The 15,112-nt window shown below is 43.1% G+C and overlaps 1 protein-coding gene across 3 annotated transcripts in view; it reads right to left on the reverse strand.

Annotated features, from left to right (window-relative positions):
* Positions 1 to 8,612: 8,612 nt before the first annotated feature.
* The window catches only part of mta1 (metastasis associated 1), a 48,348-nt gene continuing 41,848 nt past the window's right edge, over positions 8,613 to 15,112 (reverse strand). Inside the window, exons 12-18 of one of the 3 annotated variants that reach the window (XR_011670625.1) lie at positions 14,807 to 14,958; positions 14,445 to 14,634; positions 14,076 to 14,165; positions 13,726 to 13,881; positions 9,551 to 9,693; positions 9,424 to 9,485; positions 8,613 to 9,317 (exon numbers count right to left, since the gene is read on the reverse strand). Coding sequence is in view for 2 of the 3 variants with exons in the window: in XM_071365411.1 (XP_071221512.1) it covers positions 9,590 to 9,693; positions 13,726 to 13,881; positions 14,076 to 14,165; positions 14,445 to 14,634; positions 14,807 to 14,958 (692 nt within the window). In the remaining variant the exon portion in view is untranslated. The remainder of the gene's footprint in view (positions 9,318 to 9,423; positions 9,486 to 9,550; positions 9,694 to 13,725; positions 13,882 to 14,075; positions 14,166 to 14,444; positions 14,635 to 14,806; positions 14,959 to 15,112) is intronic. The other 2 variants (XM_071365411.1, XM_071365410.1) reach the window with 2 other exon arrangements.

Consider the following 15,112-nt stretch of genomic DNA (forward strand, 5'->3'; position numbering starts at 1 on the left):
CCGCTGGTGTACAGAAATCTTTAAGTCATACCACAGATTCTCAATTGGATTGAGGTCTGGGCTTTGACTAGGCCATTCCAAGACATTTAAATGTTTCCCCTTAAACCATTCGAGCGTTGCTTAGCAGTGTGCTTAATGTCATTGTCCTGCTGGAAGGTGAACCTCCGTCCCAGTCTCAAATCTCTGGAAGACTGAAACAGGTTTCCCTCAAGAATTTCCCTGTATTTAGCGCCACCCATTATTCCTTCAATTCTGACCAGTTTCCCAGTCCCTGCCGATGGTATTCTCGGGGTGATGAGAAGTGTTGGGTTTGCGCCAGATATAGCGTTTTTCCTTGATGGCCAAAAAGCTCAATTTTAGTCTCATCTGACCAGAGTACCTTCTTCCATATGTTTGGGGAGTCTCCCACATGCCTTTTGGCAAACACCAAACGTGTTTGCTTATTTTTTTCTTTAAGCAATGACTTTTTTTCTGGACATTCTTCCGTAAAGCCCAGCTCTGTGGAGTGTACGGCTTAAAGTGATCCTATGGACAGATACTCCAATCTCCGCTGTGGAGCTTTGCAGCTCCTTCAGGGTTATCTTTGGTCTCTTTGTTGCCTCTCTGATTAATGCCCTCCATTGCCTAGTCCATGAGTTTTGGTAGGCGGCCCTCCCTTGGCAGGTTTGCTGTGGTGCCATATTCTTTCCATTTTTAAATAATGGATTTAATGGTGCTCCATGGGATGTTCAAAGTTTTGAATATTTTTTTAAACCCAACCCTGATCTGTACTTCTCCACAACTTTGTCACTGACCTGTTTGGAGAGCTCCTTGGTCTTCATGGTGCCACTTGCTTGGTGGTGTGCCTTGCTTAGTGGTGTTGCAGACTCTGGGGCCTTTCAGAACAGGTGTATATATACTGAGATCATGTGACAGATCATGTGACACTTAGATTGCACACAGGATGACTTTATTTAACTAATTATGTGATTTCTGAAGGTAATTGGTTGCACCAGATCTTATTTAGGGGCTTCATCGCAAAGGAGGGGAATACATATGCACGCACCACTTTTCCATTTTATTTTTTATTTTATTTTTTGAAACAAGTAATTTTTTTTCATATCACCAATTTGGACTATTTTGTGTATGTCCATTACATGAAATCCAAATAAAAATATATTTAAATTCCAGGTTGTAATGCAACAAATAGGAAAAATGCCAAGGGGGATGAATACTTTTGCAAGGCACTGCAGTGACCTGGAACTGTTGGGTGTTGTTGTTGTTGTTGTTGATGATGATTATGATGTGGTTGTTGTTGTAGGTGCTTTCCAGTGGTAGAAAAAGTACCAAATTGTCATACTTGAGTAAAAGTAATGATACCTTAATAGAAAATGACTCAAGTAAAAGCGGAAGTCACCCAGTAAATTTGATTAAAATCCTATTTGATTAAAAGTCAAAAAATATTTGATTTGAAATATTCTTAAGAATCAAAAGTAAAATGTAATTGCTAAAATACACTTACGTATCAAAAGTAAAAGTAAAATTACAAATAATTTAAAATTCCTTACACTAAGCAAACCAGACGGCACCATTTTCTTGTTTTTCTAATTTACAGATAGCAAGGGGCACGCTCCAACACTCAGACATCATTTACAAATTCAGCATGTGTTTAGTGAGTCCGCTAGATCAGAGGCAGTAGGGATGACCAGGGATGTTCTCTTGATAGGTGTGTGAATTAGACCATTTTCCTGTCCTGCTAAGCATTCAAAATGTAACGAGTATTTTGGATATCAGGGAAAATGTATGGAATAAAAACTACATCATTTTCTTTAGGAATGTAGTAAAGTAAAATACAGATGCCCCAAAAAACAACTGAAGTAGTACTTTCAAGTATTTGTACTTAATGAAGTACTTTACACCACTGGTCCTCTCCCACCTCCCCACCTCCCAGTTGTCATGTCAGTTTTGGTATTGCTCCCTCCCTGGCATCAATGGACAGTTTAATGGCTTCTCACTGCTTTTTATTGATCATGATGATCTGTTCTTGTTATTCTATATTTGTGCTGCCTGGCATGAGGTGTTGGGTTCTAGGTCCAGATCAATAGGAAGGTTCTGCACTGCCTACTGGGTCTTGGCACTGCCCCCACTCTCAGTCCCACTGCCACCTGGGACCCCTACCTGCTTCTGTACAACGGGCTCAGAGGGTGTAGGAACAGCCCATAAATAGCACTAATATCGGTTTCATACAGCTCTAATACATACTACTGCGCACCAATAGGAATGTGACGCAGAAGGAATGAAACAGTCTGATGAGGTCAGTCTGACTGTGAGAGTCATCCACTGAGAGAAAATTGCTGGGTGGATTATATAAAAAGAACCGGGTGATGCTGATGGAGCGGAGAGAGAAAGATTCCGTGAGGGATTCAAATGCTCATGTAACGCTCCAGTAGGCAGGTTTAAAGGTTTAAACGGCTACGTATGGTCTGCGTTCCCATAATGACTCAACGATGCTACCTGTCCTAAATGATTGCACAACTGTGATCTACTATTGCTAGGGATCCTCAGGAACAACCGCACAAACTTGACAGAGGAAAGAAAGGTAAACCAACGATGTAATGTAATGATGCAAAATGTAAGGAAACTAACACTAAAGTGGAAATAACTGATTAAGTAGGCCTACGATAGTGGCTAATATTTAAAGCTGCAATATGTAACTTTTTGGGCAACCCACTCAAATGCACATAGAAATGTGTGTTATAGATCTGTCACTCATTGAAAGCAAGTCTAAGAAGTTATATATCGGGGCGGCAAGTAGCCAAGTGGTTAGAGCATTTTACTAGTAACCGAAAGGTTGCAAGATCAAATCCCCGAGCTGACAAGGTAAAAATCTGTCGTTCTGCCCCTGAACAAGGCAGTTAACCCACTGTTCCTAGCCCGTCATTGAAAATAAGAATTTGTTCTTAACTGACTTGCCTAGTAAAATTAAAATAAATATCTGTTCTATGTGCGCTATTTCTATGCCCGCCTCTTCTTAAGTTTCGTTTTTGCGTCTTTTACTTTCAGTTTTGTACACCAGCTACAAACAGCTGAAAATATCATATTTTTGTTATAGAAAATATATCGGTTTAGATGGTACAATGATTCTCTACACTATTTGTTTTGTCATATAAACCGAAATTAAGCAAACTATTAAAAATTTTGCAACCAGGAAGTGGCAGAGCGATTTCTGCAAAGTGCATCTTCAACATGATACAAATGTTTAAAAATACAGTGACACGTCCAGGCATACAGTATTATTAAAACATTCTAGAAATCACAAATCAACTTGGTAGGTTTGGAGCTATACTGTCATTTGCGCATGGCTACAGAAGCCTATAGCTTGGGTCTCCAAATGTAATCTCTGCAAGGTTACAAAGCCAGCATTTGATAAACTTAACTGTGGAAAAGGTGATATGTTGATACGCTTCAGTTTTATGCCATATGACTGGTTTCACATTTGTATCCCGCGATCATAAAGGTAAAATAGATCTAAAACAATTGTCATTTATATTTACAATTCCCTTATTCAAACGGTTTACTCATTTACCTAGCTCTTATCAATAACTCTTATCAATTTGTAAATTACAGTGCATGGACAATGGTGTTTTATCTATCTGAAAATAATTAAGGAGGCCTAGATGACAGGTTGCTTAACCTAATTAATTGTTTCATCGCGCGTAAAGGTGGTGGAATCAGGAAGGAATTAAGTCAAGGTCAGAATATGGAGTATCTGTAGACACACCTCCGCCACACCTTCATTTCTTTGATCTCCAGATTTTGGCCACTAGATGGCAGCAGTGTATGTGCAAAGTTTTCGACTGATCCAAGGAACCATTGCATATCTGTTCAAAATGTTGTGTCAAGACTGCCCAAATGTGCCCAATTGGTTTATGAATACATTTTCAAGTTCATAACTGTGCACTCCTCAAACAATAGCATGGTATTACTTCACTGTAATAGCTACTGTAAATTGGACAGTGCAGATAGACAGAAAGCTTGAATTCTTGTTAATCTATATCAGATATGTCTGTCCTGGGAATTTTTTTGTTACTCACAACCTCATGCTGATCACATTAGCCTACGTTAGCTCAACCGTCCCGCGGGAGGGACACCGATCCCCTCGAGGTTTATCAAAAAGCATTAAGACGTTTCCAAATGTAGATGCAAAAATGTGGATGGGTTTTTCTCATTACATGGTAGGCCTACTGTGTTGTCTGTATCCAAGTTAAATCTGTAATTAAATGATTTAGAGAAAAGTACATCTGTGGTCTTTCTTTACTTCTCTCAATTTGAATGAAAGACCCTGGGATGTGGAGTTAATCCGAACATCTTTGTCATGTCCCTGGGATTAGGGATCTGGATGCTCAAATTGAGAGGAAAAGACTTTGTTAAGATTTTGTTAACTCTTTAGTAGATTCACATGTGGATATCTGGAGTGAATAATTATTGCCCTTTGTCAAAATACACAGGGAACAGGGTGTGTAAATAAGGCTTGCAGGTTGGCCGCGACTCCTTGTGCAGGCCCAAGAGAGGAGTTACCGTTACTGCAGAATCACTGTGCCGGCTGCCCCATAGAGATACTAATTTTGGGGATGCCCCTCTCTCTCACGTTTGAAACTGTGACAACCTCAAATAACCTCACTGCGGCAACCCCACTGATAGTGGGAGAAATGTTGATGCCATATAGGACTGTGACGGTCATGGAATTTTGGATGACAGTAATTGGCCAGTAATAATCCTTTTTATTAGATTTTTTGGCACATTATCTCCTCTCCTCCACTCCTGACTGCATGTGCCGCCATATACAGTGAATTCGGGAAAGTATTCAGACCCCTTGACTTTTTCCACATTTTGTTACGTTAAAGACATATTCTAAAATGGATTGTATTGTTTTTTCCCCTCATCAATCTACACACAATACCCCATAATGACAAAGCAAAAACAGTTTTTTATACATTTTCGCAAATGTATAAAACATTTAAAATTGAAATATTATATTTACATAAGTATTCAGACCCTTTACTCAGTACTTTATTGAAGCACCTTTGGTAGCGATTACAGCCTTGAGTCTTCTTGGGTATGACGCTACAAGCTTAGTACACCTGTATTTGGGAAGTTTCCCCCATTCTTCTCTGCAGATCCTGTCAATCTCTGTCAGGCTGGATGGGGAGAGTCGCTGTTCAGCTATTTTCAGGTCTCTCCAGAGATGTTCGATCGGGTTCAAGTCCGGGCTCTGGCTGGGCCGCTCAAGGACATTCAGAGACTCGTCCGGAAGCCACTCCTGCATTGTCTTTGCAGGGTGCTTAGGGTCGTTGTCTTGTTGGAAGGTTGGAAGGTGAAGCTTCGCCCTAGTCTGAGATCATGAGCACTCTGGAGATTTTCATCAAGGATCTCTCTGTACTTTGCTCCGTTCATCTTTCCCTCGTTGCTGACTAGTCTCCCAGTCCCTGCCGCTGAAAAACATCTCCACAGCATGATTCTGCCACCACCATGCTTCACCGTAGGGATGGTGCCAGGTTTCCTCCAGACATGATGCTTGGCATTCAGGCCAAAGAGTTCAATCTTGGTTTCATTAGACCAGAGAATCTTGTTTCTCATGGTCTGAAGAGTCCTTTAGGCAAACTCCAAGCGGGCTGTGCTTTTAACAGAGGAGCAGCTTCTGTCTGGCCACTACCATAAAGGCCTGATTGGTGGAGTGCTGCAGAGATGGTTGTCCTTCTGGAAGGTTCTCCCATCTCCACATAGGAACTCTGGTGCTCTGTCAGAGTGACCATCGGGTTCTTGGTCACCTCCTTGACCAAGGCCCTTCTCCCCCGATTGCTCAGTTTGGGTGGTTCCAAACTTCTTCCATTTAAAAATGATGGAGACTACTGTGTTCTTTGGGACTTTCAATGCTGCAGACATTTTTTGGTACCCTTCCCCAGATCTGTGTCTCGACACAATCCTATCTCGGAGCTCTACGGACAAGACCTTCGACCTCATGGCTTGGTTTTTGCTCTGACATGCACAGTCAACTGTGGGACCTTGTGTAGAGATGTGTGTTTTAGAAAAAGGCTGTAACGTAACAAAATGGGGAAAAAGTCAAGGGGTTTGAATACTTTCAGAATGCACTGTAAATAAAACGAATAGAACAGGCACTCCCATTCAAGTCAATGATAGCATAATGAGTGGACCCGCGTCTGGCGGCTATTGCGAGTGTACCCATTGGAGCAAAGCAGAAAGTAAAAGCAGGAAGTGTACCCATCAACATGTGCTGTGATTTGTTGATTCAACTCAACTGACATTACAAAAAAAATACATTCCATTGCATGAGTCACATCAGTTAAGATCCTTTGAATGAACATTCCACATTTCATTAAGGAGCAACAAAGTTTCATCATGTTGTTAGGGGTCCATGTTACTGCAGAAACGGACTCAATTTTTTAGTTCATGGGTTATTTTATTTTCATGACTGCTCATCCATAACCTTCGGTTACACGGTCATATGGTAATTGTGCCAGCCCTAGTAATGCCATAGGCTATGCCTTGCCTACTCCCCCCAAATCAAATATTGATTGCTCATGTGATGGCTTGGGCTGCATTTATGTTAGGCTAACCTACAGTAGCCTATGCCAATAGTACACAGTTTTCATATGAATAAGTGAGCATAAAAATGGCTAATATTATAGGAAAAACATACAAATAATGGGAAACGCTCAATTGTTTATAACCGCGGGAAATATGTGCTATTCACATTGTTCTCTCCATGGACAGCGCGTCAAGTGGAGCAGCAGAGTAAAAAAACAATGAATTTAATAAACTGAATTCCTCTGTCAGGATGACCAAAATACAGCCTGTAGCCTGGTCTAACCCCTGTCCTGTGCGGTTTCAAGTAGGCAGTAAAGTGGAACAAAAATGATATCAACCCGCACATCTTACCGGGAGATTGTCGCCCACGGTTGTAGATTCCACGGTAATGCACCTCAGGACCAACGGGCAATGCGAAGAATCACCATCCGCAACCAGGACATCGTCTGACCGTCAGTTACAGGCTCATTCACCATTCCGGAGGGGACTACTGTCCAATGAAAATGGACACATTTTCCTTCACTGCAGTATCAGCCAGGACAACGGCAGCAGCACATGCTCAGAGACAGAACGGTCCCTACTTCTGCTGTTCTTGCATCTTTCATTAACTCTTTCTTCACCTCAGTGAGTAGTGGGTTTTACTGAGCTCTGGCAGAATTCAGAGCTGGGTCGTGTTCAGTAGGGAGAAACGTTTTAAAACGCAGAGGTACAGTGCTACCTGAACTTGTCCAGTAAGAACAGGTTTAGTTTCAATCTTCCATAGCTAAACGCTTTGCTACAGTGTGCCCTTCTGAAGAGGACCAAGGCCTTTCTACCCCAGGCAGACAGTTTCTCTTGACAAACAGTGAGGACATACAAACACACAGTACAGAGTGCATAACTTAAGCACCTTTATATGTAATACCTGTGGGAATTGAACTCACTATCTTGGTATTTCTATTGCAACGCTCTTACCAACTGAGCCACACTGGACTCCAGTCACCATAAGCATTGACCAGGTAGAAACAGCTCAGGAATTGGAGTTGCAGTTTCCATTAGAATTGAAATTGACTCATTCCCTGAACCTGATATAGAGCCTTGTCTCTAAAACTGTCTGTCATTGACAGAACCTGTGTGACCGCTAAGTACTTTAGGAGTGGGCAGGGCCAAACCTCTGCAGTTGTAAATCAGTAAAAAATAAGATCTCAGCGCCCAGAGGTCACATACGTCAGATTGGGTTTGTATCAGGATTGAGATCCACATATGGAGGTGGTATGGTGTAAATTGGAAGTCTAAAGATCAGATTCAATATAGTCCCTATATACACCCCTATAGTAGGACTGGGAATTGCCAGGGACCTCAGAGGTATCAAAATACTTAGGTGGAATACAATGTATTGCAATCACAGGTGGTTGGTGGCACATTAATTGGGGAGGACAGGCTCATAGTAATGGCTGGAACAGCTTATTAATATATCAAACATTCACTCCATTGCAGTAATTAGGAGTCATCCTCCCCTCACCAGCCTCCGGTGCCTGCCATACTATATACATCACGATTTATCGCTCTCAATTCTATATGTACTGCAATTCGGTAGTTCGGTTTTATTCTGATTCGATGTTCTAAACATATTGCTCATGGTATCTGCTGCAGAGGTACAAGAAGCCATGAGAAAAAAAAAAAAGCTGATCCATCATGGCAATAAAAGTGCTGAAAACATGTCGTCTCACCACTTAAAAATAAGATTGAGGCCAACATATAGAAGAAAAAATACTGGCGTTTTGGCACAGGTACAGCCGACTAGCGCTAGCCACCTACCCTAGCAAAAACGTATATCTTATAGAATCGTTACTTGGGAGTCAAAGAATCCATATAATATCGTCAAAATACCGTGATCCTCTACTATATCGATTTATATTGTGCATTACTTTTGACCAGAACCCTGAGCCCTATGGTCAAAAGGACTGCACTATGTAAAATGTAGGGTGCCATTTGGGACACACCCCTAGGAGTTCCACAACCAGAACAGTAATCCCACACGAGAGAAAGAAAAAAAAATCATCTTTTTAATTACATCATTGAAGCATAGATGCATCACTTGTGAAAAAGGTAGAAAAAAAACAGCATGTTTCAGTCTTTCTCAATAAGTTAAACCTCTCGGGCCAAATAGGGTCGGGCCTGCTCACAAAACAGAATCGGAAAACTCTAGAAGCTTTCAAAAGAATGAAACAATTAACAACCAAGGAGTTATTCTTATGTCATTGAAATTAATCGTTGTCTCCTTGTCGTGTATTTAATAAACATGTAAAAAATAAAAATGCAAAATGGCTTATATTACAATACACAGTCGTTCTTTCACCCTTTTCCACAGGGGTTTTCCACGCAACAACGCCAAGAAGTTGTCATGCAACTAAGTTATCGTTTTTTTTTAATGAACAATTAAACTGATAAGCTGTCGGGTTATAGTTGGTAAAAAACAAAACAAATGATAATTACAATAATGACAGTAATAACAAGGTTAGGTAATAGACACAGTCCTGTAGAGTCAGGAAGTCTTCTGATAGGCCAAAGCCTTAGAGCCATTCCTTCCATTCCCAAAGACACATTGGTCCATTGGTCTTTGACAGTTTTGCAGGCTCGTGCTGATTGGGTGAGATGATGGACAATCAATGACGGTGCTGCGGCTGTCAGCCCTCCTCCACTCAAATCCCCCCAACTGCATCTCTGGATGTGGAAAAATACATTCCATTTACCTGGGGTAAGAAAACAAGACTGTTTTAGACTTCATCTCTTATACTCCACTATACGATTCTACTGCAGAATACAATAAAGTACTACTTAACACTGTAAATGCATTACTTTTGGAATATCTAGTATCTTATGAGCCCATATCGACAGGACATCTTGACAGATGAAAGTCACTGAAATAACAAATACATCAAATCAATCAGCCGACAAATGAATCCTTGAACGAGAGGTGTCCTACCTTGTGTAAAGGTTGTAGTGAGGTTCCTGCTGTGGTCAGTCAGTCCAGTTCATGTACCTGCTGCATAGGGGCAGAGGTGGTCCGGCCTGGCTCAGCTGTCCTCTTGGCCATGATATCCCACTGAGGGGCTTTGGGCTTCATACCTAGCGGAGGGGAGATGGATATTAATACAGTCACTAGGGTGTGCATGCGAAATTGCACTATTTAAATAATATCATGATTTCCCCCCCAGATAGACAACACTTTTTTGGAACAGACAGAGTAGCCAAACTTGCGCTAGTTAGACAAGCGTGTTGCTGCGAAAGGTTCTCTCATCATCTCATCTGGTAGTGTCGGTCTCGACTGCATCTAATCGATGTAAAGAAGCTAGCTAGCTAACGTAACGAGGCTATCTTGCTGCGCTCCCCGTCCTTGTCTACAACAACTCCATATTAAAACATCATATACCGGTTGGTTGACCATTGTAATTGTAGCCTACTCCCTCATTTAGCCAACTGAATCCCATCATTTTAAATTCCATTTTGCATTGATTAGAAATCTCCCACTTCACTTGCTACACACGGAGCCTCTGACTGTACTGTACTCTTTGATTGGCAGACAATAACACGCTACAAGTGTGAAAAGTGTGTAGGCTACCGGAACATCTTTATGGTAAATGGGGCACACTCATAACAACTGTCCTAAAACTGCTTTATTAAAATGTCTAATGTAATGGTCTATCCTTGTAGGCTATGTAGCAATGTACATAATTTCATTTTAGACAGCCTTTTTTGTTAAAATAGGCCTATACATTTTTTTTCCCCGTAAAAATGGATACTCTTGCAAGTAATGGAATACTAACGTCTGCTCGGATACTGAAATATTCTAATACCCGTGCCCATGGCTAGCAGACACACTATCAAGATTCTAGTGTATTGTAAAGCCTTTGCGCTGCCTTCAGCACTGAGCGACTGATGCTGATGGAGCAGCAGAATTAAAAGGTTACCTCTCCTGCCCCCAGTTGGTCTTCTGTAGTAATGCATGTTCATGCCTGACCTCTCCTGCCCCCTGTTGGTCTTCTGTAGTAATGCATGTTCATGTCTGACCTCTGCTGTCCCCTGTTGGTCTTCTGTATTAATTCATGTTCATGCCTGACCCCTCGCGCCCCCTGTTGGTCTTCTGTAGTACTGCATGTTCATGCGCTGACCTCTCCCGCCCCCTGTTGGTCTTCTGTAGTACTGCATGTTCATGCGCTGACCTCTCCCGCCCCCTGTTGGTCTTCCGTAGTACTGCATGTTCATCTGCCCTGCAGCAGGAGATCAACTCAACCCAGTGACACACTTCCTGTCCCAAACCCTGACCCCCACTCCAGACAGAAGGGTGTCTTATTAGATAGACAATTGTGTAAACAGGGCTATAATCAGACTGATCCGTTCATACAGCACATCAATGAGATTGATGGAAACTTGCTGTAGCATATTCATGTTAATAATGTAGTAGTGCAGTCCGTGACGTGTGCGTAACCACAGAGGACAGATCAATTATTTTCCCTAAATGAAAGTGAGAGACATGAAGTGGCGTTCAGACTAGTCAGGCACAGACAGCACATACTACAGTTGAAGTCAGACGTTTACTTGCACCTTAGCCAAAAATTCCCTGTCTTAGGTCAGTTAGGATCACCACTTTATTTTAAGAATGTGAAATGTCAGAATAATAGTAGAGAGAATGATTTATTTCAGCTTTTATTTCTTTCACCACATTCCCAGAGGGTCAGAAGTTTATATACACTCAATTAGTATATGGTAGCATTGCCTTTAAATTGTTGAACTTAGGTCAAAGGTGTCAGGTAGCCTTCCACAAGCTTCCCACAATAAGTTGGGTGAATTTTGGCCCATTCCTCCTGACAGAGCAGGTGTAACTGAGTCAGGTTTTTAGGCCTCCTTGCTCACACACACTTTTTCAGTTCAGCCCACAAGTATTCTATAGGATTCAGGTCATGGCTTTGTGATGGCCACTCCAATAGCTTGACTTTGTTGTCCTTAAGCCATTTTGCCACAACTTTGGAAGTATGCTTGGGGTCACTGTCCATTTGGAAGACCCATTTGCAACCAGATTGAGATGCTGCTTCAATATAGCCACAATTTTCCATCCTCATGACGCCATCTATTTTGTGAAGTGCACCAGTCCCTCCTGCAGCAAAGCACCCCCACAACATGATGCTGCCACCCCCGTGCTTCACGGTTGGGATGGTGTTCTTCGGCTTGCAAGCATCCCCCTTTTTCCTCCAAATATAACGATGGTCATCAGACCAGAGGACATTTCTCTAAAAAGTACAATCTTTGTCCCCATGTGCAGTTGCAAACCGTAGTCTGTTTTTTTTATGGCGGTTTTGGAGCAGTGGCTTCTTCCTTGCTGAGCGGCCTTACAGGTTATGTTGATATAGGACTCGCTTACTGTGGATATTGATACTTTTGTACCTGTTTCCTCCAGCATCTTCACAAGGTCCTTTGCTGTTGTTCTGGGATTGAATTGCACTTTTCACACCAAAGTACGTTCATCTCTAGGAGACAGAACGCGTCTCCTTCCTGAGCGGTATGATGGCTGCGTGGTCCCATGGTGTTTATACTTGCGTACTATTGTTTGTACAGATGAACATGGTACCTTCAGGCGTTTGGAAATTGCTCCCAAGGATGAACCAGACTTGTGGAGGTCCACAACTTTTTTCTGAGGTCTTGGCTTATTTCTTTTGATTTTTCCCATGATGTCAAGCAAAGAGGCACTAAGTTTGAAGGTAGGCTTTGAAATACATCCACAGGTACACCTCCAATTGACTCAAATTATGTCAATTAGCCTATCAGAAGCTTCTAAAGCCATGACATCATTTTCTGAATTTTTCCAAGCTGTTTAAAGGCACAGTCAACTTCGTGTATGTAAACTTCTGACCCACTGGAATTGTGATACAGTGAATTATAACTGAAATAATCTGTCTGTAAACAATTGTTGTAAAAATTACTTGTGTCATGAACAAAGTAGATGTCCTAACCGACTTGCCAATACTATAGTTTGATAACAAGAAATGTGTGGAGTGGTTGAAAAACGAGTTAATGACTCCAACCTAAGTGTATGTAAATTTCCGACTTCAACTGTATTCTAGGAGTCTTGTCTCCCGTCCAAACCCAGAGAAGATGTCTGTAGATACCAGCTAGCCTGCACTGCAGTCACCCTAAGAGCAGGGTTTCCCAAACACGGCCCTGGGGCCCTCCCTGGGTGCACGTTTTGGTTTAATGCCCTAGCACTACACAGCTGATTCAAATAACCAACTCAGCATCAAGCTTTGATCATTTGAATCAGCTGTGTAGTGCTGGGGCAAAATCCAAAACGTGCACCCAGGGAGGGGCAGGACTGAGTTTGGGAAACCCTGCCTTAGAAGACGCAGTAGAATCACACTCTAGCTCCCTCCCTCCCGCCGTTACTCTCCACGTTTCTCCTTCTATCTCTATGTAACACACACATTGACAGGTCTTCCTCCGTTCTGAACATGGACATAGTCCCTAGTGAGTGTGGACTAGCCCTGCTGTGGTCCAGGAGAGAAGGGTTATTAGGGGGCGAGGTCCCAGCGAACCACACCACCCCTTTGGTCTCACTCCGGTCCCAGATAGGTCCTGGCTACCGCTCCGTTACCATGACAACACCCGCCGTAGCCTAGAGCGATATACAGCAGAGAAAGAAACCAGCCTTCACTACAACCTACTGAGATGGATGTACAGAGACAAAGAGCGAGAGAGAAATGGAGAGAGCAGAACCAAAAAAAAAATAGAGAACGGTGCAAGAGAAAAAGAGGGGGTAAAGGAGAAAGCGACAGAGACAGATGGTGCAAAAATAATAAAACTGTCAAGGGAGAAAGAGAGGGGGGGTAAGGAGAGAGAGAGAAAGTGAAAGGCGGAAAGTTGGTGAGCGAAAAAAAAGAGGGGCATGTTTAACCAGCTACAGTAGTACATTGAGACAAAGGGAGATGAGGGGGAGGGGTGGAGGAAGGGAGGCCGCAAAAAAATAAGAAAAAGGAAGATGGCCGCAATGACACAAGACGTTGGGGTGCAGACTCAAACCCCAATGGAGTGCAGCAATGACCACAACGGTCTTCCATCAACATCCCAACGGCTCCAACCCCTTTCTACTCCTCTCCCTCGGTCTCTCACCATCAATGCCGTTGTGCTGCTCGTAGGTGCGTTTGCCCAGGATGGTGGGCGAGCCGTTGTTGAGAATGTTGGGTGTGGACTTGATGGGTGTCAGGCTACCCGTGGTGACCGTCTGGCCACGCGGGGGGTCGTGTTTGGGAGGGCACGGGTGGGCCTCTGGGGACCCGGAGAGAGGAGGACAGAAGACACAGAGGAGAAGAGACAGGAGGGAGAGAAAGGAAGAGAAAACAGAAAGATATGAGTTTAAAAATCGCAAAATCAACACTGGCTAAAACAGACAATATATAATACAGTATGCCATTAGGCAGACTGAAAATGAAAGACTACAGATGGGCGTAACAGATCCTCACCTAGATATCGGACAACAGACTCCAGAGGCTTCCTCTCAACTGGCTTCAGCGGCAAGGGCTTTTTGGGCTCGTCTGGCAACCGCAGCGCACCTGAAATACACCACAAAGTCAGTATAGTATGCATGTACCACATTTCAGCAGACCGTTACATAAGACAGCCACTGAGACCTTTCAAAACATTTTGCAACAGGAAAATAAAACAAACGTTTCTTATTGGACAATTTCAGGTAGTCCCTCCCTGTTTTACTCAAGTTTTCGTCCGTTTGGTGCCTTAATGAACAGGACCCAGGTCTACATCGCATCGTACTCTCGCTACGCCTTGATTTGGGTGGTGAGGAGGTGGTAGGGGTTGAGGTGTACAGTACTCACACTCTTGTTTGATTTGGACTGTATTGAGAGGGAGGTAAGGGTGTCGGGCGAGGAAGCGTGGTCTGATGATGTCCTGACAAACCCGTCGGGCGGCGCGTGTCACCTGGGTGGTCTGTAGGTAGAAGGCCTGTTTCGTCTTCACAGCAAACTTGGGGCTCCCACCGTGACGCATGGGAACACTGTGAGGAGACTGGCGGTGGGGGAAGAGAGAAAGCGAGGATATGAGAAATTGTTAGAGAACGGACAACAATCAGAGACAAGAGTGAAGTCCAAGACAAAAAGTTGTAAGTTGTTATACAGAAGGGCCGGGACGTTTTTCCTGGTCAGTTTCTATACATGACATCTCAGTTTGATTTGTTTACCATGTTGTTGCGGTTGGGTCCAGGCCGCTCTCCTTCCAGTCTGGTTGGCATCTTCAGTCCTCCATACTTCTTCCAGTAGGTCCAGCAGGAGGCACAAAGACGACACTGCATGTTGGGGGGACCCCACGAGTACCACTGGTACGAGCTGGTGGCTACATGCACAGAGAAAGAGGACACACACACACACGTCGAGAGACACCCACACACACAGTGAGACTAAATCATTTAAGACTTTATTAACACTACTAAAATAGCTCTGAATAGATTCTACTGCAGCGTGAGCTGAGCTTTGCCTCGCTCTCCGTC

This window comes from Salvelinus alpinus, chromosome 25 (assembly GCF_045679555.1).
Source record: "Salvelinus alpinus chromosome 25, SLU_Salpinus.1, whole genome shotgun sequence".
NCBI classification, from domain to species: domain Eukaryota; kingdom Metazoa; phylum Chordata; class Actinopteri; order Salmoniformes; family Salmonidae; genus Salvelinus; species Salvelinus alpinus.